This window comes from Eleginops maclovinus, chromosome 19, assembly GCF_036324505.1.
Source record: "Eleginops maclovinus isolate JMC-PN-2008 ecotype Puerto Natales chromosome 19, JC_Emac_rtc_rv5, whole genome shotgun sequence".
Lineage (NCBI taxonomy): Eukaryota > Metazoa > Chordata > Actinopteri > Perciformes > Eleginopidae > Eleginops > Eleginops maclovinus.
The window spans coordinates 19,738,585-19,765,781 of NC_086367.1; the positions used below are offsets into that span (position 1 = coordinate 19,738,585).

A 27,197-nucleotide genomic window follows, 5' to 3' on the forward strand; every position below is an offset into this window, starting at 1 on the left:
CGATCTCCTGCCAAACTATCAACCATCCAGGAGTCTTAGGTCCTCTGGGATGTGTCTGTTTTCTGTCCCAAGAGTGAAAACTAAAAAAGGAGAAGCTGTTTAGCTTTTATGCACCCACTACCTGGAATACACTCCCAGAGTCCTGCAGGTCGGCTACAACTCTTGCTAATTTTAAAACCAGACTGAAGACGTATCTTTTTATGGCTGCTTTTGATTGGGCTGTTCATATGTCACGCTTAAGTGTGGTTCTTATTAATGTTTTTCATACCTGTTGTGTTTGTCCCACTATCTTTGCTTCTTAATGGCTGTTTTTAAATGCCACATGATGTGTTTCTGCTGCATTTGCTTCTCAATGTTGTCTATTTTGTTTTGTAAAGCACTTTGAATTGCCATGTGCTGAATGGTGCTATATAAATAAACTTGCCTTGCCTTGAAGCCACTGGTTTTAACAATTTAACAAGCCAGCAAGCGTATAGGTTATTCAGAAAAGTAAACGTTTCATCAGATATACTTTACAATTCTACATTTTGCCTGAAACAACTACACAGAACTTTTATTCTGTAGTGTTTTGGGTTGCCTCTTTTGGCAAAAGTGTTTCGCTTAGGTACCAATGGCTCCAAGTGTAACATTTATTTTGAAGATCTTGGTTATAAATGGATTTATTTACTTATTCATCTCAACTTCGAAGAAATTATTGTTGAACACTTGGTGTTTGTCGGTCATAATGTTAATAATTAACGAAAACTTTCCTGACAAATGCTAACGACAGCTGGATTCAGCTAACTTTAGCCAAAGTGTAGCTTTGTTTTACCTGCCAACATAAATGTATGCATTGATGTATAACCATGTCTTGTAATGTATGATGTTACAATAAGCATATGTACTTTCAATTTGTGCCCTTTACTTCTCTACAGGATCTATTGAGAGAAGTAAAAGTAAAATATATTTTTTCAAAAACGTTCCTTTCCTTTTTTGTTTTAATTTCTTAGTAGCTACAGAAGTTGAACTAATATCTGAATAGGAATCAGGTTGAACTGCTCACTGCAAAAATGTAGCTAAACTAGATTAGTTAAATTTAATCCATCATCCCTAGCACAGCTCTCACAGTGCAGAGGCCTCCTTTAGGGCGTCTGCAATCATGACAGCCAAAAAAGAGGCGAGTTTGACATTCTTTGAGAGGAGGAGTGGACAAGCTTTGGTGGAAACATCACACCCTGCATTCCTGCACAGTGCTCGGGCTGTAGTCTGTTGTGCATGTAGCCCACATGTGTGGAGTTAAACTTCCTCGTCCTGCAGAAGAAGAAGGAGGATAAAGGGCGTGACGTCGCTGCCCGCAGAGAGGCCCGCACGGCTGCAATAGACCGGGGCAGAGAGGCAGGACACCAAGCGGAGACAGCCGCAGAGTACACACCGAGCACCGAACAACCGGCAACTTTGCAGAGGAGACACACAGCCATAATGCGGCACCGCCCGCCGACCCGCCAGCTAATGTGACCGTGCAGACACAGGGAGGAAGCGGCGGACACCACCACCACCTCTCCCCGGTTGCCTCGCATTGTCGCGGTTGTCTGGAGAGAGGAGGAGGGAGGGAGGGGGGGACATGTCCTCGCTAACCGTGGAGGAGGACCAGAAATGGTTACCGACACACGTCCAGGTGACGGTGCTGAGAGGCAGGGGCTTACGGGGCAAGGGCAAGCATGGCACCAGCGATGTGTACACCATCATCCAGCTGGGGAAGGAGAAATACTCGACCGGCGTGGTGGAGAAGACAACCGAGCCCGAGTGGAGGGAGGAGTGCTCGTTTGAGCTGCAGCCCGGCGTGCTGCAGGGCGGCGGGCGGAACGGAGGCTGTCCGGCCGGTGCAAACGAGCTGGTACTCATCGTGATGCACCGGGCACACATGGGGATGGACGTGTTCCTGGGACAGGCTGTGATCCAGCTGGATAAGGTCTTCCACGAGAGTAGATGCGTGAAAAACGAGTAAGTTTAGCTGCCATGAATGTCATAGTTGTGTGTGCATGCTTCTTTCTGGTTTCCCATGTTCATTGAACTCATCAGGGTGTTTCTGGTCAGTTTTGGCCTGTTTTTGAGTTGCTACTCAGTTTGTTTTCAGATATAAACACAGCTGGTGCTGCACCAGGGCCCTGCAGACACACCCTCCCTCCTCCCACAAACTATCTGACCACTATTCTCCTCGCACCAAACACCTTCTAGAAATATCTATCTCCCCTTCTGCAGGGTGTCCACGTTAGGTTGTTTTGTTTTAGGTTGTCGAAATGTTGTGTCCAAATAGCTGGGGCTTGACGTAGAGAAGCAGGGGGATTAATGCCTGTCCCAGTTCCAGGGATTATCTAACAGATTCATGATCCCAGAGCAGCAAGGTATTTTTAGCATAACATGTTGTTTGACAAAAGCCCCACCACCAAAGTAGAGAGGTGATGTGAAGTAAGATGTTTACATTGCAACATTTCAATGGACAATTTCACACACAATATGACCACTGGTAAATCAACTTGTCATGTAGTGTTACCTTGAATTAGTGACTGAAACTTTGTTTTTCTTGCACGCTTTCATGATGAATAAGAAATCAAAATGACAGAGACATTCTTAATGATTGTAAATAGGGGCTGTTTCTAACAACAGCAAAACTATATGTAAACAACTGTTTACAAACTCAAAACACAACTCGTGCTGAATAATCCAAGTCTCATTGAAGAGATACTTCTTTGTTGGTGAAGTATTTCCTTAAACATTTGTCAAATCTCAAAGGCAGTATCCAGCAGTTTATGATCAATATGAATAGTGTGGAAGTGTTTAGCAGTAAGGGACAGCTACGTTTTGGTGACACAACTCTCTATTGCTTCTCACAAATATTGTCACTATTCATTAGGCTTTATAGATTCATCGTTCGGTATATAAAACGTTAAACCATAGGAAAACATTTCAAAAGGTTTAATTGTAGGTTTGTTCATTTGTTAGCATTGAAACACGTTATGGATTTAGTAGAGAGAAGGAAAGCAGACCCGATGTTTACTGCTGATGTTTTAGATAGCTGAAACATTTCCTGCCATCAAACTACAATGAGATGTGGTGGCCTGTTGTTTACACTCTCTAAGACTAACCACAACATCTTGAAAAAGGGTAGATGGTGTTTTTTTGGGCTACTTTATCAGAAGTTTAATCATTTTTGTGTTGAAACTGACCTCAAAAAATGGTAGGCTTAGGCTAGCTGCCTTTTTTTAGCCTTTTCAGAAAGTTGCCATATTTAATATTACATTTTACACACAATAACTGTCATAATACAAACTGAACGTAAGACAACATAATTAAAATCCCAAGACCAAACAGCAATGACAGTATTTGTACAAGTGCCAGAGTATTTTCCGTCCAGCAGTCCAGGATGAGTCAGATTTGGTAGATGATCCAGGACATCCCCCGTCTTCTGACCCCTTATTCCTTTAGCACAGATTGAATATTTTGGCTTGACTTTGAACACAAACTTTCCTCTATTCCTCTTTAGTTTCCCTCTCCTTTATGGCAGCTTTCGCTCAGGTAGACATGTGAATATGAGCTGAAAGGAGAAGCAGTCTCCTGTTGGTCACCTGAAGGTCAGGTCAGTCTGGGATGTTGAACTGTCAGCAGTTTGTTGTCGTGGTACATTCAGAGTCTCCATGTGGTATTCAGTGAATCTGGGCTGGTCAACACTTCACCCAGTAAACACTGCTCATGTGTGTCCACCCAAAATATGGGTCATATTCCAGGTGAAACTGTTGTTTTTGTGCGACTTAAGGGTAGGGGCTACAGAACGAGATGTTAAAGAGAACCCTTTTAAGACACCAAATGTGGATGTGAAGATAAATATAATGGCTTCAGTTCCCTTTTGGAAATGGCTGCTGACAGTAGGGCTGGACAATATATCAATATCTTATCCATCGTAATATGAAACTTGATAGCGTGGTGTTGTCTTTTCTGGGTTTTAAAGGATGCCTTACACTCAAATAGTGTTTCTTTTTTTAATTCAGCACATAGATACTGCTGCTCTATCCACATATTAACAAAATATCTGATTTCTAGAAGGGGATACAAGCCATTTGACTTATCAGGGATTCCCAATCATGGTGTCACGAGCTGAGATCAAGAAATTGTTTACCATCTCAAGTGAAAAAAGGTTTGGGATTGTCTTTTTTCTTTTTGCATCTTTGAGATCTCACTTAGTTTTGTAGTATTTAAAAACAACGCTTTCACTTGAGGATGATTTATGGTTTTGGGCTATTCCCAGTAGCACCTTTTTAAGCAAGTAAAGCTGTGTGATTTGTTTGATCTTTCAGTATAGAGGTATAAAAGGTTCTTCAAGGCTGATATTTCGTTTAAGGTGAGCTTTGTTTGCATAGTGATAAAACCTCAAAGGAGGGAAGCAAAGTGGCAGTATAGTCTGATAATAAAAGTGCAATCAATTCACTGCTCAGACGCTTTTAAACCAAAAAAAAAAGCACCATCAAAAGACACTATATTTACAGATGACCACTATCTCTTTCCAGTATGTGTTTTACGGTGACGGAAGTGTCACATTTATTGTTGCAGAGGTGGAGAACAGTGCAAGGACTCCTTCTCTGCAGTTTCTAATAAAGCTCTTTAGAGGATGTTGGGGGCGTCACTGTGATGTACTTCTCTGGGTGGTACAAATGGAGATGCGTCAGGTTGAAATGGCTCTTTCTTCTGACTTGTTTTATTTTCTCATCAGTTTTCACACAGTGTTCCTCTGAATCAGCGTGTTCCAGGCAGTGGAAATGAGGGATGAGCTTTAAATGTAGCTCTGGTTATGTTGGAGAAGATGAGTTTCTTCTGCAGGTGATGAAGAAAAAGTGATGATTAAACTGGTGAGGTGGTGCCAGAGGTGAGGACTCAAGATGTGGATCTTGTGACTTTAGTCTCTTTAAAATGGAAAAACATCAGAGCAAAAGTGTAAGGAAGAATTTTAAACGGTGTGTTGATGTGCTCTAACATGAGTAGCATGCACAGCTAACTAGCCTATTACCTACAGTAGCTTAGTGTTACTTATAAAGGTGCATTATTACAAAACCGCATATTTGATGCACAGTATTTTCTCACTTTATAGAGGTTGCTATCAGAGTTTAAGCTAGCGTTAGCAGCTCTAGCTTTTTCTTATGTAAGCTAAGCAGACAGAATGGGTAGTTATAATAAAATAAAAGTCATATCCTTATTTCTTGTCTTCTTACATGTATAATAAAACAGCTAGAACAAGGCTGTTTATATACAATACTTCATATGCTGCAGTTTTCCTGGGACGTGTTGGTGGGACCGTCTTTATTAGTCACATACATGCACACAGCAGAGCACACACAGTGAAATTAGTCCTCTGCATTTAACCCATCCTAGTACTAGGAGCAGAGGGCAGCTATCGTGCAGCGCCCGGGGAGCAATGGGGAGGGGGGATTGGAGGTGTCCGGTGCCTTGCTCACCACAGCAGGGCCTAGGAGGTGAACTGGGACCTCTCCAAGTAGCAGTCCACTTTCCATATTTCAAGTCTGTTCGGGGACTTGAACCGGCGACCCTACGATTCCCAGTCCAAGCCCCTACTGACTGAGCCACTGCTGGACGTTAGCATGTTATGATGTATGGAGCCATGACGTGATTATGTTTGATCCCTTTTGCAATATCCTCTATTGTTTAACCTGCAAAAAACATTAAAAAAGTTAGCTAGACACAGTGTTCTCCACCAAATCATGGCGCTAACATTAGCTGGATACAGCTAAGAAAATATGCTAGCAACAGTAATCTTTAAATGTACTATACAAACTGTTTAAACATTTAATTTTGCATCCCATTTGATAATCGTTAGTTGCTGCATGACAGTGAAAAAGTCCAGTATTTACCCTAAAACAATATTCTGTAGCAGAGCGACTAAATAACCAGTGTTATTATTATGAGCATATATTAGGTCACTGTTAGCACAAATTAGCATTGAGAGCTGAAATAAACCTGACAAATGCTTTTATTGTAAACATGTCCCGACACGTTTTGATCTTAGTCGCCCATATGTTCAGTAAATGTGAGCAGAGCAGCTGCCCATGAGTGTGTGTGGCATGGGAGGATGCAGTGGCCGTGATGCATTTGCATGTTCTCCGGAAAGGTGGGTGTTGGGTGCATTCCCCCTGCAGGGTCTGTCAGGAGGCAGCTGCAGAAACACTGTACCACGTTTTAACAGAAAAAGAGGTTTGCTGAATTTTTAACTTCACGTTTCTTCCCTTAATAATCATGTTCTTCCCAAGAGATTAAGGTAACATTTCAGCTCTTTCTGCAGATCAGTGATTCTTCTGTGTTGGTCAGGTGGTTTTTGCAGTGCTGATATTTTAGATTTTAGATGTTAGATGTCCAGCCATTGCTTTTTATGTCATTGCTGCCTCAGTTTAACATACCCATAGTCACATTGTTTATCCGTAGGAAGCAAATCTCTGCTGTTGAGTGAATGTTACAGAGGCAGGCCCGAAAAACTAGACCTCCATCTGCTGATTGTGTGTGTGTATGTGTGTGTGTAATGTGCATCCAGACAAATCCCCTACTAAGAGCAGACAGACCTTCAGTAGCTGCTGCTGAGGGAGAATACGGTCTAATGGACATTAGATGTTATATAACAGCATGACCGAACAATCCTAGATGATAGAAATGTACCTCTGATTGTTGTAAACAGAAAGAGATTTATCGGATTAACTTAAGTAAAAAAACATTCCATAGGAAGCAGGATATACAGCAGGCTACATGTCGCATATATTGCTAGTGTCCGATATTTACAGACTCGTATAAAGGCTGTTTTGTTGCATCACAAATCTCCCATCTGCCTTTATGAGATGCATTAAATAACTGTTGTGGTTTTGGTAAAAGAAACGTAACCACTTTGGGCAAGAAGAGAGACGTGTTTCCAAATCTAGGTCACTGTGACACCATATCCTAAATTGTCTTTAGTTCCTGTCAGTGCTCAGTTCAGTTCAGGTTAGAGCACTTAGCTGCAGCTAGGTAATTAGCTAGCATGCTCATGTAGGAAGAGCAGCCAATGCTAGGGGATGCCAGGCCCTACTAGCTTCTTCAGGATTGAGGGGCAACTTTTAGCTGACAAGATAAACATTGTGTTGCATATGAGCAGTACAACTGAGTGTTTTAAATGGTATTGCGGGGGCAGAGTTGTACAGTAAGATATTGCTAACATTGCTGTCCAAAACTGCTCCAATAACTGTTTGCCAGTCTGAAAAGGTTGTATTTTTAAACTGTAAGTTGCTATCGAAATGATTTGTTTTGTGTTCATCTCCTAAAGGCTCTCAACAGGATTTAAAGCAATAAAGTGTTTAAATAGAGAAACAGCCAAAGTGCATTTAGTGTCACAAGGCTTCTTTGCTGACAGAAGCATCTGAACACAAAAGTGACTGGAATCTGCTTTTTGTAATGCAGAACTTGGCCTTGAACTTCACAAAAGATGTTCTCATGTATTATAAAAACTGCACAGTCCAATGGAGCAAACATTGTATTATATGTAGCAGCCTTTGTAAACACACAGAAAAGCAGCCTGCGATTTACTGTTGCTTTATACTGGGGTAAACATGGGTAATAGGTAGCATGGCATGTAAGGTCTCATTACACCAGTTAACATCAAGCAATAAAACATCCAACAGAGTGAATATTGACATAAACAAAAGGCAAAAGAGCAACATGAATGTGTATTAATGGGCAAATATTTATTTCACGTGTTGTTTTGTTATGACTGCGATTCATTTAAAGAATGTATTATTTTATATTATACTTTTGTATCTAGTGTCCTAGTAATAAAGGCGCATATCTGCTTAAAACTACATACAAATTGCAAACATGAGTTTAATTTACTACTAAACAAATGTATTTACAGTTATTGTGCATTTCTAGGGACCTGTTCCTTGGTCTGCTAACAATTGGTGGCGTTGGTTTATTTTTGTTTCAACTTTTCACTTTTCTCGAAAAAATGGCTTGGGGGTCCATGGTTTTAAGGCACAGGCTGGATTGTGTGAAAGTATTGGGAGGGAAGTTGGTGGTTAGGTTACAGCTCATCGCATCCAGATGTGGAATGTGGTGAGGGTCCCGTCTGCTACCTCTGCTGAAATCCAGGCCAAGTGACCATTATTACCCACAATGCTCCCGCTGGGATTAATTTATATCATTGATAGGGATGTAAAACAGGAAGTGTTCACCTGATAAGTCTAATGAAGTAGCACCTATCGCCTACCTTGCATGTGGTTGCCGTTGCTGCATACTAAGCCGATAATCTGCCTCTTATGGGCGTCGATGAGGGTCTGCAGCTGACTGGGTTGTATATTTTGCTGTCTGGTCAGCATCGTTGGCTTTAGTTGGACCTTGCTGTTGGCTGTTTTGCTGAATCAGCTCTCTGTATGACTGTACCTAATAAGGAACATGATGCTTCACACTTCAAGAGAATGTTTCTGTTTATTAAAGAGGACATGTTATGTATATTTCAGGTTCATATTAGTATTTAGTGTCTCTAATGTAACTCTTTATGTTTCTCAAACTGCCTGTCTCTTTTCACCCTCTGTCTGAAACCAGAGCCCAGTCTGAAACCGCTTAGAGATGTCCCGCCCCTTAGCCTATCATGTACAATGTGTTGGAGCGCTAGCCGATAGAAGTGCGAGTGTTAAGTAGTGATGTTACAGAAGTGAACAAAGAGTCCAATGGAGGCGTTCCAGGCAGAGGGGGGAGTGTGTGGGAGAGAAACTCCCTCTGGAGGGAACTTTTTAACCTTTGCCGACCATTTGCATGCACATTGCCTGTTAAAGTTAAACATTTTAGTACAATTCTTCTCATTATGTGTCAAATGATCTGCCTGTGACCTCTCATTTTACTTGATGAATTTGAAGACCAGTCATCTTTCTCGTCAGTCAATGTGCAATATTCCTTAAGGTCATGTGAACAATGTTTCTCAACAGTGGGTAAACACATCAGATAAAAATAGTTATGACAATAATAGATATGAAACAGCAAAAGAGTCACACCCAAAAAGCTTGCTTAATGTCACAATGTCTCAAGGCGTTTTAAGACGGGTTAGGTGACTTGCAAACATCGCAGCCCAGACTCGCTGAGATCAGTCTGGACTAAATCTTCATTTTGAATCTCATTAAAAAAAACATCCCTATCAGACTCAGCTGTATTTGTGTTCAGATCCAATGTTGGCATGCTAACAAAATAAACTAAGAGGTAAAGGGATACCTGCTAAGCATGATAGCATAATTATTAGCCTTTAGCTCAAAACAGTGCTAATTACAGGCCCATGGAGGCGTTAGCATGGCTGTATTTGTTTTGTTTCTAAATGTGACATGGATATCAGATTGCTGAAGCTCTCTTCTTCATTTGTTTGTCTTTTCTGAAGTTCAAATGAAGTAATTCACTCTCAGGGTCTCTGTAGAGGTCCTTTAGCCTCACAGCAACCTCTAAAGGAGAAGTGCTTCAGAGTGATAGATAACCTTAAATGCCGATATGTTTGGTGCACTCCTAACTCCCACTGTTGACACAGATCCTGCGCCCTTGGCACCAGTTTCATTTCAGACAGTCTCTTCTCTGTGGCTCTGATACCACCCAGACTCCTGGAGCCCCGCAGAGACACGCAGGATAAAATAGGTTGATAGCCTACTTCTACTTCTAGTCTGGTAATTTCAGCCCCGTCCTGCCTTGGAAGGAGGTTTCCAGGGATCGACCCGTTCCAGAGAAGGATTTGTAAGCCGAAACCTAGAATAAGCTTAGGGAAAATGTTCCTATCTACTCCTCGGTGGATGAGAGAGAGGGGTTAGATGAGGAGATGGTGTCACCCTGGGATGGGGTGGAGTGTTGTGATTTCCTGTTTTTGCAAGATGGGGAAGCAGATAGGCGGTCATGCTTTGCAGCTCTGGAATGGGAATGAAAATCTGTGCAGGCAAACACAACAGGCAGAACATTTGGATGTAAAAATAGTTTTTGTACTGGGACGTTCATCTAACTTTTTTGTGTGGATTCAAACCAAATATGCTTTCCAATGTGAGCAGAGCGGCCTCGTTGAACTGAACTGAGTGGGACGATAGGAAACTGGGTCCTCTTCTCTGACAGGCTGTTCTCTGCCTGTGTACGTGGGCTTCAAAATGTAGGCTGCTGATTTTCTCCGAGTTGCAGTTTCTGTATTTAGGCCTCATGTTACTTTCTCATGCGTCACATGACCCACCAGCACAGGTGTATGAATGTAAATGGGTGTGCACATTGTTTTGCATCGTCTTCTAAAACACAGAACAGAGTGTGTGTCAGGAAAATAGGTTTTGAAATGCTTAAAGTAAGCAGAAGCAAAGCTATTTGTATTAACAGTTTTAATGACTAAGTCAAATAAAAAAGCAAGATCAAATAACACAAATGCACCTACATTACAACTTCCCAGTTTTAGCTCCTTGATCTTCTACAAAACCCCCCAAAAAACCCACAGTTTTGTTTTGGAAGATTTTGTGCTCCTGAGGCCAACTTCCTTCATGAATATTGTGTCGGAGCCATCTATGTTTAATGTTAGCATACTGTATCATGTAGTGAAGTGAACTTCATATAACAACCGAAAAAATCTGTTGTCTTGTGTCTATGTCCAATCACTACCACCTAGCTGTGTATTAATGGCAACTGTAAAACATTGACAGACATTGGAAACATGAAATTCCCATTACACAGTCCCCTGTATTACAATGCCTGCATGGTCGACGGTCTGGTGACGGGTGTAGTACCTCTACGTCTACAAAAAGAAAAACCCTTACATAGTGCCCAGGTCCTGTGTTTGGAATTTGAGCCCCACCTTTGGCTGCAGGGAGTTGGCTGCCGAATCAGGAGAACCACTGATACTGTTGTTGAAGCATCGATGTGAAACTCGATTCCACACCTAACAGCGAGGTATGTGAGGAAGAAGCCCTGGTTTACAATTTTAGACACTTGAGAAAGAGCCTACTCATAAAGTCTTTATGTTTTCAACATGCCTCCGCCCTCTTGACGTAAAGAAGAAGGCACGCCATGCTCTGATTCAATTTGTTCACATACAGCTGGATAATCCGGTAACAGGATTAAACTACAAAGTAAACATCTGGATTATAATAACTCTGTGTGTGTGTGTGTGTGTGTGTGTGTGTGTGTGTGTGTGTGTGTGTGTGTGTGTGTGTGTGTGTGTGTGTGTGTGTGTGTGTGTGTGTGTGTGTGTGTGTGTGTGTGTGTGTGTGTGTGTGTGTGTGTGTGTGTGTGTGTGTGTGTGACATGGGATTAGTTAAAACAACTTTCCAGTGTCTGCATTTTTCTATTGTCCATTTATGACAGACGTAATATATGTTGTTCCTGTGGAGCTATAAAAAGCGTCGGCATTCCTCTCTTCCTCCTCTCGCACCTTCTTCTTATTTGCAGTTTGTTCTGAAAGAAGTTTGTCTGCTAATTGTTTTCACTGCCACTTGTCTTGGGTGTTAGCCTTGTTTTCAGGCCCTGCACTTGAGGTCGAAGGCAGGATGATGATGATGATTACATAACAGCCTGTGCTGTGAATTATACGACCAGTGTTTCTTTTTCCACTCTGCAGCCTACAATTACACCCGTGTTTATCCTAGAGAAGGAAAACTTTCCTGTTTCTTTTCCGGTGAAAACAAACAACTTGCATGTTGGAACCGAACGAAAAATGGAGATAAGGGCACTGAGTTTACAGGTCTAATGAATCCAGAACCTTTCAGATGAAGCTGTAATACAGGATTACTGCTGGAGGAGGAAGGAAGAGGAACATCAGTTGCATCTTTTGTCAATATGTTGCAAGTTTGTTGACCAATATCCAAAATAGGTTAAGACCACTCAACGTCTTTTTTGTTACTCTGAATGATTGTGCACTTATTTTGTTGGAAACATATCATTTTTAAAGCTAATTCAAGAACTAATTCTAAACTAACTTTCCAATAAAATGTAAAGGTTATTGTAGTACACATGTAGTTAGAGGTTATGCTAACAGTTTGCTAACATAGCATTCCAACAGTAGCACATTAGCATGCTAACTTGTAATGTTTTTGCTAATATGCTAAAAGTTTGATGCTAACTGTACATATTTTGCATGATAACAAAAACGTATATTCTCAGCACAAATTAAATATAATCATGATTTATTTTCATTGTATTGTTTTACATTTCAAATTTTCAACGAAATATTCTGGATTGATCGTTTTAGTCACTTATTTAAGCAGAAACAGTGAAAATATTAGATTGTTCATCTCGGAATCATAGGGCTTCCTGCTTTTCTTTGTCATAAATTATTTTAAGCTAACTAATGTTTGGTGTGAGGACCACCTGTTTGGCTGTTAGGTTTTTTTTGTTGCCTTTTCTAATTTCAAAGATTAAACGGTTATTCTTTAATCAATAATGAAGATTGTTTCCTTTGCCCTTTGTATAGAGAATATCTGACGCCTTTCATGTGCTTGGGTTTTCCCCCAGATTAGGGTTCATTTTTGCGGAGTTTATGCTTGGTCACACTGAAGGTTTACAGACAAAATGAGGAAATGTTGCAGATGTTTTCTAAGATAGCTGTGCAGTTAAAGAGTGAACTTCCTTTCTCAGGTCCTTCACACATGTGGGCTGGTTTCTTATCTTATTTCATGTTGCAGTTTTCAAGTCTAGTCTTTGAGTTTCGAAGCTTTTCTTTAGTTTCATATTTGGTTTTGTTGTTGACTTAACAGACCTTTTACCATTTCATCGAGCAAAAAGTATGTTTCTTTACATCTAACATCCTGTAATATATTTGTGCATTAACAATAAATTAACGTTATTTAATTGATTTAAAGGAAATCACAATAAAGTTTCATTATTGACCAAGTACGTAATTCATGACAAGGAGTCTGCCTTGGTGTATGGTGCATACATAACCCTATTATAAATAAACATAACTACAGGCAAAGTATGGCAGATATTTTGATATACATCTTAAAGATGTTTAAAAATAAGAATATTTTTTAATGTTCTATATTTTTTTATCTATATTCTCAAAATAGGGCAGGCCTGTATGTTTTAAATCATTTTATTTCACTCGAAATCCTGCTATTTTCACCATGTTATAAAGTTCTTAAAATGAGATACAACTTCATAATCTTATAATTTGTCAAGTATTTAATTCAGACAGGAGAATAAAATATTTATTGAATTACCAGAAATAATGCTATATATCGATATAAGGACCTATATTGTGGCCATTTTGCCAAAAACGTATACATTCGATATTATTTCCGTGAACCAATCCTACGATTTCAAAGAAGGAACTATTTACATATTGAGTTGTGCTATTTGGGCAGATATGTGTCACTCAGCCTCTCCTTTATGAACAATGGAGAAATGCAGTGTGGTCGAGGTGGGAGGTGAAAATAGCCAAGTAGCACAGGAAGTGAAAAAAATAAAAGCAGGTTGTGGTTTCAGACCAAGTTCTCGGTCTTGCTCCCTGTGCTGATAACTTTGTGTTGGCAGCATGCAGTCAAACACATGTTGACTAGGGGACTTTTTCTCACTCATTTTATTCTTTATAACAGAACAGATGAGACTTTCCCATGAGTCACGCTGTTACGCCCACAGGTGACAGCGTTTCTAAGAAGTGGTCCTTGGTGCCCGTCCAGAGTAGGAGTTGGGGGCAAACTGTTAGTTTTAAAGTAGGACACACACTCATTTCCAATAAGACATGAGCATTGTTAAACTCTATTGTTCTTGCTTACCCGGTCACTGAAAAACAAGAGGCCTCCCCAAGGTATTGTTGGATGTCTAGCCACACACAGTGTTCTGGTTTAGTAGGACACACACACACACACGCACACACACACGGACACACACACACACACACACACAGAACCGATTAGCCCCATTCATGGTAACAATTCACTAACATTAATTTCTCAACGCTAACACGGTTTTTTTGTGCACCCTACAATATATTCTTTATTTGCAAACATATTATTACATTTGTCATTTAATACTTTTCCCACGCTGTAAATGTTCTTTCACATCTACTTTTTTATTATTGAACTGTTATTGCCTTTGTCATCATAAAAGAATCTGTGTTGATTCTTTTCTAGATTAATTGTTCTGATAAATAAACTCTCAGAAAATAGTGAAAAAAGTCCAAAATGATGTCTTTAAATATCTTCTTTTGTCAGTCAAAAATGTAAAGATATTCAGTTGAATATGATATAGAATAGAGAAAGCAGGAACCCTCAGTTATTGTTTCACAATGACTTTCACCATATCTAAGTAGTTGGCGTTATTTTTATATTGATCTAATCTTTGCTGCTCTATCTCTCAGAGAACAAGAGAGAACCTTTTTCCATTTCAGCGATAGGTTTATACATGATTCACTAAAGCAAATTCCTTGTACGTAAACCTAATGTACTTCTGTTAAAGTGTTTTCTGGTAATCTCATGTGTGTGTATTTCTCTGTTTCAGGTGGTACAAGTTAAACTCTAAAACAGGGAAGAAGGAAAAAGAACGAGGAGAAATCCAAGCCACCGTGCAGTTCACCAGAAACAACCTGACGGCCAGCATGTACGACCTGGTCATGCAGGACAAGAGCGCCTCCACCTTCGGCAAGCTGAAAGAGCGCATCAAGGGCAAGAGGAGATCCAGCGAGGAGGACTCTTCCTCAGGGTGCTGCCGACCGGCTACGGCTCCCTGTATCGAATGAGGCAGCGACTGCCGAGTGATGGAGGCGGGGAGGAGGACTACGAGGACGACGAGGGAGGAGAGGCCCGGCGCAGCAAGATGAGGACTTTCTTCCTGAGGGGGAAGCTGAGGAAGTCCTCGGACACTCGCTCCAGCACGTCGCTTGGCTCAGAGAGCAGCGAGTCGTCCCGGGGAGGCAGCCTGAGCCCCACCGCCGGCATTAGCGTGGTGGTGTCCGACCTCTCCAACTCCCCCAGCAACAGCAGCAACCTGACTGCTGACAACAGTCCAGGTGAGGCTGGAGAGTATTTGACTTTTAAACTCATTATACAAATTCACAGACATCCTTCCTTAATTCAAGAAGACATATTATGCTCATTTTCAGGTTCATACTGTATTTGCATGTTATGCTTCTATTGTGACACACGCTTTAATGTTCAAACAGCTCTTTATTTGTCTCATACGGCCTGTGCTGCAGCACCTCTATTCACCCTGTGTCTGAAACCCAAGCCCAGTCTGCTCTGATTGGTTAGCTGGCCGGCTCTGTTGTGATAAGTCAACGATTTAGAGAAGTTCCGCCCATTAACCTATCACCTACAATGTGTTGGAGCGGAAAAATGTATAATGATGTCACTATGTTACAGAAGTGAACAAAGGAGTCCGGGGGGGGGGTGCACAAACACCTGTATACACACTACATCAAAGGGAAAAGCACAATAGGGACTATTTGATCAATTAGGGCTTGTAATCTAAACTAATAATAACACCTACTGTAAATGTACTGGTGATACTAATCCCTCCCTCTGTAAGTGTATCACCTCATTAAGCCTCCTGTTAAATTAGTTCATTAATTCCCTGCATTTTTATCCTCTCTCCTCCACCTCCTTTTTTGCAGAGCACACGGCGAACTCTCTGCAGTGTGAGTTTGGGGATGATGCCGGGGAGATCTCCATCGCGGTGCCTCCTCCGAAGGTGTGCGTTAACGGAGGCGATGCTTACAGCGCCGAGCCCCTGGACAAAGGCTTGGTAAACCCTGTGGATTCTCTAGGCCTGCCGTCGCTGCAAAAGTCTTTGCCTCTCTCCGTGTCTCTGCAGAACCTCAGGCCTGCCTCGGCCGCCCCAAAAAGCCCCATGGGAGATGGGCGGCGCTGGTCCTTTGACAAGCCCGACGAGGAGGAGAAGGCAGCCATAGCGGCGGCGCTGGAGAAAAGCGGCCCCATGCTGGGTGACGAGGAGGAGGGAGAGGGACAGGCTGCTCAACTCAAATCCTCCTCCTCCTCCTTCTCCACGGAGGAGTCAGGGAAAAAGCAGAGGAGGAACTTCTTTTCCCACGGGAGGGGGGAGTCTGCGGGGAAAGGGCAGATTCAGAGCAAGGATGAGTCTGAACAGGCCCCCGCCGTCGCCGAGGAGAAACACAAGGGATGGTTTGGATCAAAGGACTCAAACAGCAAACCCAGGTGAGATAAACACTCACTGATCACTGAGGAGAGGAATCACTACTATTATCTATTCTGTTTGATAAAGAGGGTCAAAATCTGCTGAACCACTATTCCCCTGTATCAGATGTTATTATGTGACCTGCATGACATTCATACTTAAACATACTTATTTATTTAAATCCAATAGTAGCTTATGTACAGACTTAGACTATTAGCTAATAAAAAATGGGAAAAACTGATAAATAAACTAACCAAATGAACAAATAACTATTGGTCAATAGCGCGCAGGGTGCGGTAGGCATGCTTCGTCACATGAAGAAGCCCGCAATTTTGGGTTTTTCCAATTCATGACCCAGTTTTTTTAATGCGTTCTGCAGAGAAGGGAGGCTGGCGTTGGTCACGGTTTGGAATGAGAGAATACAGGACAGAGTAACACGGCGAATGTCGCTCATATTTTAATTAAAAATGTTTAATTTTGGAAGACCTTAGTTAGGGCGCTTAACCTGTAAAGTGCTGCGGGAAACCCTGGTTTTGCGAAAATCATGACAACATTTTTACGTCAATATTATCAATTTTGCAATAATATGGGTTAAACTCCAAATCTATAATCAGAGAAGAAATAATATCTCACAAAAAGTTATACATTTATTAGTTTACTTTTCACTTCCTGTGAACCGACATGCCTCAGTCTCTGGTTACAGCTCATATCTGCAATGCAGATGGAGGAGGAGGGGGGGGTGCTCCTGTGAAATTAGCTCCATCAGCCGTTTGCATGGTTCAGTGATAATGTCAGTTTCAATGGAAGATGATGATGTGAACAATATTTGTTCTCTTTCAGGACGTGCTTGTGGGTGTTGATGTGTGTGTGAGGGTTTTGTCAATGCATTTGTAATGTGTGTGTGTGTGTGTGTGTGTGTGTGTGTGTGTGTGTCCCATCTAATTTTATTTCCACTTCTTACAGAAGCACATTCTTTAGTGGGTGATTTATCTGCCGCGTGTCCTGTACTGTACTGTCTCATAGGCCTGCAGCTAATGATTATTTTCAATATCGATCAATCTGCAGATCATTTTCTAGATCAATGGTGTATAAGTTGTCATAAAATAGTGAAAAATGTCCATCCGAGTTTCTTTAAGTCAAAGGTTATGTATTTAATAGGATATAAAACAGAGACAAACATTTAATCTCAGCATTTTCCTCCATTTTTGCATGAATTAATTACTTTGATGAATAGCAAATAATTTTTTTGTGGGTCAATTACTCCATTCATCGTTGTAGTTCCAGATTCATAAACACAATTCATCTTTAAACCACGTCTTACAGAACATTTAACAGCTATATGTTATTTATTGAGTTCCCTGACGAGGACCAAAAAGAAAGCCACCACAGTATCGTAATGTTTCTTTACACCGAGCGTAAACAAAAATATCGGACCTGCTGATTGAGGCGAAGTCAGCTATTCTGGGGTGTGTAGTACACACACTAGCTTCCTGCCAGCTCTGTATCTTTACATTTTCACAGCCCTCACAGTTATCATCACACCCAGCTGCATCAATTATTCGTTTAAAAAGCACTTACCTTTTATTAACGGGGCGACTAGCAGCAATTTAACACATAACATTTAAATAACCACTATATCTAATCGCATCTTCTTTTTTAGGGCGATTATTTTTTTTAAATATGACTACAGCCATTTGTGGCCTCATTTGAAAAAGGAAATAGCTTTCAAATATTAATAACAACGTTTGGTTCTGCTATAAAATGTCATGTCAGTCTCCAAGCTGGCAAAAAAAACTCAGTTAAAGGTATTTTGAAGACAATAAAGCAGCTAAACTGCATTAAAACAGTGTTGAAGGGAATAACGAGAACAATACGTCGTTAATAATTTGGGTTTAACATATTAGCCATTCTGTATCAATGATTGAGATGTGATTTGAACCATAAAAACCTTCCGCAGGCCTAATCACGAGGACTGTGTCCCCTTCCTTTCACAGCCTGGTGGTGTCACCTAAACTAGAGTCCAGCACTGACCCCCACCCACCTCCACTCCCAACCAGTCACCCCCCAGGTCCCCCTGTAGATCCTCTGGTTTCCCTGCATCACACTAACCCCTTCTCACAGAACACCTCACCTACCATGTCCCCCTGCAACCCTTTCTTCTCTCGCATCCAGCAAAACCCTTTCTATGACACCATGCTAGACGCTGAGCCCCTTAAACCTTTGCTGCCTCCTCTGCCTTATCTCTCCAGCGCCCGGCCTCCCATAGCTCAACTCTTTCCGCAGGCGAGTAACCCTAACCCCGCCCTGAACAACGAAAACCCAACCAGACAGGACTCCAGCTTTGGTACAGAGAGCAATGCCCAGAAACGGCCTCTTCCTCCACCTCCTACGTACGAAGAGCAACCGTTAAGCATGAAGATGTCCGACCCTTTTATGTCTGCCGGGGAGCTGGACCCTGAATGGGACGAATCCTTTGAAGCGTTCGCTGCTGGCAGGCTGCAGTCTCCCGAGGATCTGACCGCAGACTGCAAAACACAGCAAAACACACCCAGTGAGCAGCCACTGGAACACTGCAACGAAAAAGCAGCATTACAACCCATAACGGATCCTAACACTAACGTGAATGACGCACTACATACTCAACCTTGCACAGAATTTGTATTTGATGCACAGAAATCTAACGCTTATCCTCTTGACACATTTTCACAATTCCTCGAGACAATCCCAGAGAACACCAGCTTTGAGAATGACAATGTCACTCTAAATACTTCCACTAACTCGCCAGATGCTTTCACTGACCCTCATCAAGCTAACGTTGCTACTAATACAAATGATTTTACTCACACTAAGGTGCATCCCAGCCCCGGGCATGCCTCGTCCGTGAAGCTCAGCAGCAGCTCCCCAGATCCGACTTCTTCAGGTCTCGGCAGTTCTGCAGAAGAGGATTTCCTCTCTTGTGTCTCCTCTTATTCGGACAAATTCTCTGCATCATCCTCAGAGGAAATCGAGGCACAGAACTTTGAAAGCAGCATCCTCGGCTTTGAGAAATCCTCAGATTCATCTGTTGTAAGGAAACCCTCTGAATCTGAAGATGACGTTACTGACAGGTCCATTGATCTGGATTTAGGCGATGTGTCTCGGCAACATGTTATGAAGCGTGGGGATGGTGATGAACACACAGATTTAGACAGCATATTAGCACCAATGCCAACAGTGCTTACAAATCAGCAGCCTGCAACAGAGATAAGAAGTGAATCACCAATCTTTTCATACTTTTCAACAGAACTACACCCAAAATCCTCCATTTCTTTACAGCCTGACAATGAAAATGGAAAGATAAACAATGAGGAAGCCGAGAAACAGAACTTTGAAAGCAGCACCCTCAGCTCCTTTAAAGAAGAAGAATCTGTTGCCCCAGAATCAGAAGTCGACATTACTGACCAGTCCATCTGTCTTTCTTTAGATGATGTAGCTCAGCACGATGTTATTCAGCACAGCGATGGTGCTGAAAAGGCAGATTCAGATGGTAAAGAGGGCTCATTGGCACCAATGTCCCCACACGGAGAGGCAGGAAGTAAGGATGCAGATGCACAGTCACAAAACTTTGCTTACTTATCACCAGAACTGCTGCCAATATCCAACATTTATTTACAGCCTGACATTGAAAATGGAAAGACAGGCATCAACCAGGAGGAAGCTGAGAAACAGAACTTTGAAAGCAGCAACGTTGGTTTTTGTAAAGAAGAAGAATCTGTTGGAGGGAAGCGCTCAGAATCAGAGGTTGACATTACTAACAGATCCGATGATCAGTCATTAGCCCAACACCATGTTATTCAGCACGGAGAGGGTGGTGTAGAGGCAGATTTAGACATAATAGAGGGCTCATTGGTGCCATCGTCCCCAGAGGTAACACGTCAGCTGCCTGCAGGAGAGACAGGAAGTGAGGAAGCTGGCCTACAAACACCAAAGTCGTTACCAGAACTACAGACAAAGTCCAACATATTTTTACTGCCTGACAATGGAAAGAAAGGCAACAGCTCTGCAAAGGATTTTGTGCCCTTTATCTCTCCTTTTTCAGACAAATTCCCTGCATCCTCCTTGGAGGAAGCCCAAGAACAGAACTTTGAAAGCAGCATCCTCCGATTAAGTAAAGAAGAATCTGTTGTACACCCAGAAGAGTTTACCGACAGGTCCAATGATCGGTCTTTAGTTGATTTAGCTAGGACCACTGTTATTCAGCACGGGGATAGTGTTGAAAAGGCTTATTTAGACAGTATAGAGGGCTCATTGGCATCACTTTCTCCAGTGCTATCACATCAGCAGTCTGCAGGAGATACAGGAAGTGAGGATGCTTCAAGCTTTTCAAACTTGCTACCAGAACTACAGACAAAATCAGACATCTTTTTACAGACTGACAACGAAAAAGGGAAAGGCATCTGTGAAATCAACACATCTGTGGAGGATTTTTCTAAAGTGTTAATTGATTCCTCTGTGTCTGGAATAAACACTACGGATGTGATGACTCCAGATGATAAACTGTACTCCACACTAAATATCATAACCTCCTCCCCTGATGTGAGGCAGGGTTCATCTGACTCCCCCATAGAGAGCACTGGTTTACGAGGGCAGGATGACAGCCAGCGTTCAATTGTACCATTTGGGCTTTTTGGTGACTTCCTCAACACCGGTCCCAGCCAAGATTTCGATGACATCCTGTTGCACACTCCTGCATCTGATCAAAGCACCAGCAGCTTCCAAAGCCTTTATGTCAGCACCAACTCACAGGATTACCAGAGCTGTGTGTCTCAACGTTCCTCCAGCGGCTCAGAGCAAAACGAGACGCTGCACTCTGCAAACTCCACGCTGTGTGGCGATCTGATAGAGATTCAGACAACCCCTGATGCTGCTTTGGACCAAAAAGACTCCAGAAGCGAGCCATTTCACGGGGAAATTGACAATCTTGGAGGCTCTTTCTTCGGAGCCAAGGACACGACACCAACTCTTAAACCAAACTTCACGATAGATGATAACTTCGGTTTACTTCCTGCAGCATCAACAGACTTTTACATGAGCTCTAATCGAAAGAATCTCAATGACAAAGAAGCGGAAAGTCAGCATGTCGTCTTCGGTGACATATTCCCGAAATCCCCTCAGGCACAAAGTACTACACTACCCCGCTCACACTCTGAAGGCACACTGACACCTGCGTTTGAAGACCTCCTGCAGCCCTCCTTTGGGAGCGATCCCGGTGCGATACAGGTGTCCCCCTCTGCTCCTCCTCTTAGCCCTGACCACCCCTCTCTGATCTCCTTTGCTCCCTCTCTATCTCCTAAAAGTAGTAGCTCCTTTCCCCTCCCTTTTCTTGACAATGCTATGGCGAGATCACCACCCAGCGCGGCAATGCTTCAGGAGATGCAGCGGCAGCAGCAGGCAGCCAATCAGCAGAACAGGTGAGGTTGCACATGCTTGGGGAAAAAGGTGGAGAGGAAGCACTTTTTCCCACTTCGAGACATTCTTCTATCCTGTCGCGTTTTCAGTGTCCTTCTGCCGCTTCCGCCTGCTTCGTCTTCTGTACCGACGACTCTCAAGGGAATTCTCTTTTTGTGGTGTGACCTTCTCTTTTTTTATCACTTTAAGACACACACACACACACACACACACACACACACACACACACACACACACACACATATATACTGCTGGTGTTAACAGGACTCCTCTGCAGGTGTCTTATTGTTGTTGTGTGTCCTGGCTCTGCTGTAACAGGAGGGGAAACAGAGCCTCGGGCCAATTAGCAGTTATTATTTTACCCTGTTTCTTACCGCACACCCCCTCCTTCCCAACACACACACACACACACACACACACACACACACACACACACACACACACACCCCTCCCCACAGGGACATCTAAGGTTCTCACACAGACACTCATTTGCCTAAATCTCGACCAGAAAACCAGGTTTTGCAGGAGAGCAAAAAAAGGTGTTGTTGTGTCACTGATAGCATTTCCTTTTCTCCCCGGGGTAATAACACATTTTGCACAATTCTACATGTTTGATTGCACCAACGCATGCAATTAAATCTTTCAATTTTCACCAGTATTTCCTTTTTAATGAGGACCCTTACACATGCCTAACCTCCTTTTATTCTTCATTGCTAAAATTAACATTTTCTGGGGATTTTAAAAGGTTGATGTGTTGTGTAGCTTCTACGTTGGCCCGGAGGTCCAGAGGACAACATGTTGTGATCAAGTAATAGCTAAAATCCTATTACATGGAAGAAAAGATATATATGAAAAAGATTATGGTTGTTATAATGGGAGTCACTGCAGTATGTTGATGATTAGTCTGTAGGTGATAGATTTTCGGGTAAATATAGGTCACGTTTCCTGTGTTGTTATTGTAGAGGTGTTGATGTCATGTTTCCCTTAACTGGCCAGCAGGCAAAATGATTTAATTACATAATCTAAGAGCCATAGAGTTGCATCTTTCTAGCCAATGTAGGAGGGTTTGGTTTTATGAAAAACAACAAAAACAAACTCAATCTGCAAAAGAGGAATGTTCTTTCAGAAGCTAGGTTTGTGTTTTGTGTGATTTTCAGAATAAAAGCTTAGTTACAAACTTTTACTTGTGACAGCTCATCACGTTAGGGCCTCCTTGTTGAAATAAGTCACTTATTTTAACTAGAGTTAGGAAAACAATAGATGAGTTTCTCCTCCCTTTTTCTTATTTGAAGATAATTGGGCCTGATGAAGTGAAATAATCAGGTTTTCACAATAAAACTTGTAAGAGAATTCAGGAAATGTACAAAAAAAGATATATTTTATACATTAAATTAAAACTAGCCTTGTGTATTACCCACAGCCACAAGCAGGTGTAACTTATTTACGCAAAGTGGCACCAAAGAAGGATTTTAATGTGAACGCACAATCCATTCCCTGACTTTCCCTCTGGTACTTCAAAAGAAAAGTAACGTCTTTTTAGTTGAATGCATGTTTCTGTATAATTTCAAACGCATCTCTGTAAGATAGTTGGCTTTTTTTTTTTAGCTATGAATATCACCAACTTTGGACCTCCAGGATGACATCCAGATGTGTTTTTGAAACTTTACTAAAAATCCCCACAAATGTTTACGTATAAAGTGTGAAACCTTACTGTATACTGTATGTGTGCTGCTGCAGCCCCCACCCAGTGAAGCCCCTCACCACCACCACGTCGGGTGAGGAGAAGCGGACGGAGGGCCGGTCCGTGCTGGCCACCGGCCTCGAGAAGCTCAAGTCCTCCATCAACCCGGGGAGGAGCAGCCAGATCAGCGAGCACGGGACCAGCAAGAAGAAGGTACCGTTTCTAATTTTAACAAAAATACTGCAACACTGCCCTTCAGAGGCAAACAGGTTCCATGATCACAACTCTTTTATACATGTAATTACTTTTCTCAAGGACAATGGGAGTTTTGGGAACAGATCACTGTTTTATATTTTGAGGTATTTCTGGGCAGAGTTTCAAAAGCACTTAAAAGCTTACCTAACTCTGCGATTGCAATTCTTTCCCTTTTTCTTTCTTAGTAAATGTTGATTTTCAGGCCAGGCATCCTGATAGTGTAGAATTATATTCTTCTTTTTCCTAGCATTATACTTTATCCTTTAATTTTTCTTTAGATTTTACAATTAAAGATTACTTCGCCCTTGTCCCGTTTCTCTTCCCTGAATAAATAACGATAAAAGGGTTATATCTAAATACAACTATCAACCTTTCTTACACCTATGCAACTTAAATTAAGAGTGCACGTTATTAAGACGGGTTTAAAAAAAGAATGTATTAAACTATGGCTATATTTTCTTATACCTGTACTCCCTTATTTTCTCCAGTTTGCTTTTATAATGCTTACTTGTTTTGCAGTTACTGTTGGATACCATATTTGTGGCTGCAAAAACGAATTAACAGGAAATCCAATTAAAGGACATCACATTTTATATGTTTGTTAGCCTTTAACTCCCCTTCCCTGTCTGTCTATCTGTCTGTCTCCAGCCTGTGTCGGAGGGAGCGGGCTCGTACTACCACCTGAACCACAGTGAGCTGGTCGCCCTGCTGGTGCAGCGGGAGGCCGAGCTGGAGCGACAGAAGGCCGAGTTTCAACGTCAGAAAACTCTGCTAGCGAAGCGTGAAGTGGAGCTGAAGAAGTTGAAGCCGCAGGTCAAAGATCTGGAGGACTACATAGACACGCTGCTGGTGCGAATCATGGAGCAGAAGCCGACTCTCTTGCAAGTGCGCACCAAGTTAAAGTGACAAAACGTTTGCAGTTCACTCCACAACAGCTCTTAAGTCTTTTCACTGCTATGCTGTCCTTTTTGATACAAATATGTAGGCACTGAGAGACGTCTGGAGGGTGGCCGTGTTTCCCAGCCGGCATGCTTTTCTGTGCTGAAACTCGTAGAAGGCTTTCGGTTCGGGCGGTTCTGAATATAGCGGGTCCTCAGGTTGTTTTCAGGTTCACAAAGCAAGGTCACAGAGGAGAGCCCGGATGCTTCCACATTGGGATCCTGATTGTAAAAACAATGATTCCTCCCTTTTCCACCTCACCTCACTCCTATCACCTTACCACAAAATGTTTGAGAGAAATGGTAGCGTGTCAGTCCAAAACAGTGTATATCTACAAACCTCTCACACAGCTTTTCAAAGAATATTCTCCAAGAGAGTTGCAGTGCTGTAAGGAAAGGAGAGCCACTCTGATGGTTTTACATGTTTCAGACCATTAACTACAAATTGAATATTCTTTAAATCAAAACCTGACATTTCTGTAGCCCACCATCAGGTTTAGATTGATTTTATACCTTCAAGGCAGCCTCTAGTTTCACTTCATTTCATCGATGCATGAAACTCAACCTGCAGGGAAATTAAACTCGTCAAGAGAAAAATCCCCACAGTTTACATTTTGACGCATCTCTTTTTAATGCAGTTGTAAGAAGGGCCACATTTTTTTAATGGTCTTCCAAGAAGTACGATTAGATCGAACTATAATATAGGTCTTTGGCTAGTGTTATGTTCATTTTCAATTAAATTATCTGCAGATTATTTTCTTTATTAATGGATAAATAATTTGGTCTACATAATATCAGAGCCCAAGGTGACATCCTTTTGTCAAACCAACATTTGGAAATCCAAACATATTCAGTTTATTATAATGTAAAACATATACAAAAAAACACATCATCCTAATTTGGTGAGCTGGAAATTGAAAATGATCAACATTTTGAAAACTGGTTTGAACATAACTGTTACCCCTTGTTTCCAGTTTAATGCTAAGCTAAGCGAACCATATCTTGATCAATATCCATACTTGCAAAGAGATTTAAAATAGGTAACAATCATCTCTTCTAACTATCGGCAAGAATGGTAATAAGCGCATTTCCCTAAATGAAAAGCATATTTTTTAAATGAAAAAAAACTAATGGCTGCTAAGAAAGAAGATAAAAAACATTGACAGTCTTCAAACAGGCTTTGGAAAGTAGTATGCATATTTTAAAGAATGCCCTATAGTTTCTTAATAAAGTGAATTCATGCAAAACCACCAAATGGGATTCATCCGGCTGTGATTTGCTTCACTTCCACATGGTGCATATATGTTGTTTTGGATTGACACTCTACAAATGTTCCCTAATGAATACCGAGTGCTCCGACTAGTTTTTGAAACAACAAACCCAACGTGCACATCAATGGGAACTGACTGTAGCTTCTGAATGTTCAAAAGTGTTCTTAGCCAGCAAGTGAATGGTTTTATTTCCTACGCAGGATAAGTGCTGTTTATCTTTTGCTTGCTCCTTCTTCCAAATTCTTTTTCCTTCTTTCTGTTCTATCGGCATGTCTTGAAATTACCCATAATGCTCAGCCACATAAGCTAAACAGAATCTTGTATGGGTCACGGTGTTATCAGGTGAAGACAGTATCAAGATCAGCCATCAAAAGCTCCTATGATCTCATGCTCCTGCCTTCCCACGTGTGTTATCAACATGACGCCGCGGTTGAGGAAATGCCTGCGACATGCTGGCTCTTGACTCCCCTCCCTCGGTGTCACATCCGCTTCTGCACAAGCACGCAAATCGCTTTTGCTTTCAGGTGTTGCAAAGGGATATACAGTGCATTTTACAGCATATATGCCGTATTGAAATGCCAAATGCTGCCTTATTTTTGTTCTGTTTTGAAAATCTAGCACTTCATTTCGAGGCAGGTTTTGAAGAAGATAAGCCATCTGTTCACTGACTGTTCGTTTTTTTTGTTTTACTCCTGTTAATGCTTTGTTACAATAATGTTTAGATCACTGCACAATATTAAATTGTATGCATATGAATAGAAAATGAGCAGATTTTCTGTAAAATGCCAAAAAAAAGCCTTGAAACTAAATCTATAGAGCAGATTGAGACACCATAAAGTATTCTGATATGATGCCACTTTTAACAGCGTTTGTGGATGTTCTTGCACTACTTAATCGTCAGAACATTACTGTACCTGTCTGTTGATATCGGTATAGTTAGATCTACTTTACACCGTACTGCACTTTCTAATCGCTCTGTGACTTAAGCACTAGGCCAATTTGACACCACATCCTTGATTTTTGCCAGTGAGTTTGAAACATCCAAAAAAACATCCAAACACCGTCTCGTCATCTCAGTTCTGATGTGTGATCGCAATATGAAGTGTGTAGATGACTGTAGAGACATATTAAAAATGTGACTCGGCACTTGTGAAGTGCAAGAATAAACGTCCTCTTCCCACGTCTTCCATTTTTATTTAAGTTTAAACTGATTGTATTTTTGTCCTTTGAGTGTGTAGCCGGTGGGATGTTCTTAAGGTAGTATGTGAGATTGGAAAGTTTACAATTCGTGATGCAATTCTGTTTCACAAATTTTGTATATTTAATAAAGAATATTTTGTGTTTCTTGCTCACCGTATGTTTCGTTGTAAATCTTTCTTTGGGGTGTATTTGTGTGTGTTTTTCCACTGAGCTGATTACAATCACTCTTGGTGTACTGGGTGCTTCTCTGTTTATTTAAGA

General features: G+C 41.6%; 1 protein-coding gene across 1 annotated transcript; it reads left to right on the forward strand.

Moving 5' to 3' along the window:
• Window positions 1-1,189: 1,189 nt before the first annotated feature.
• On the forward strand, window positions 1,190-27,093 carry rab11fip5a (RAB11 family interacting protein 5a (class I)). The gene is given in 7 exon segments (XM_063908712.1): window positions 1,190-1,980; window positions 14,491-14,687; window positions 14,690-14,998; window positions 15,602-16,163; window positions 18,138-21,593; window positions 23,329-23,485; window positions 24,176-27,093. Coding segments are annotated over 7 exon segments (5,319 nt in total). The 5' UTR covers window positions 1,190-1,600; the 3' UTR covers window positions 24,434-27,093.
• The last annotated feature ends 104 nt before the right edge of the window (window positions 27,094-27,197 follow it).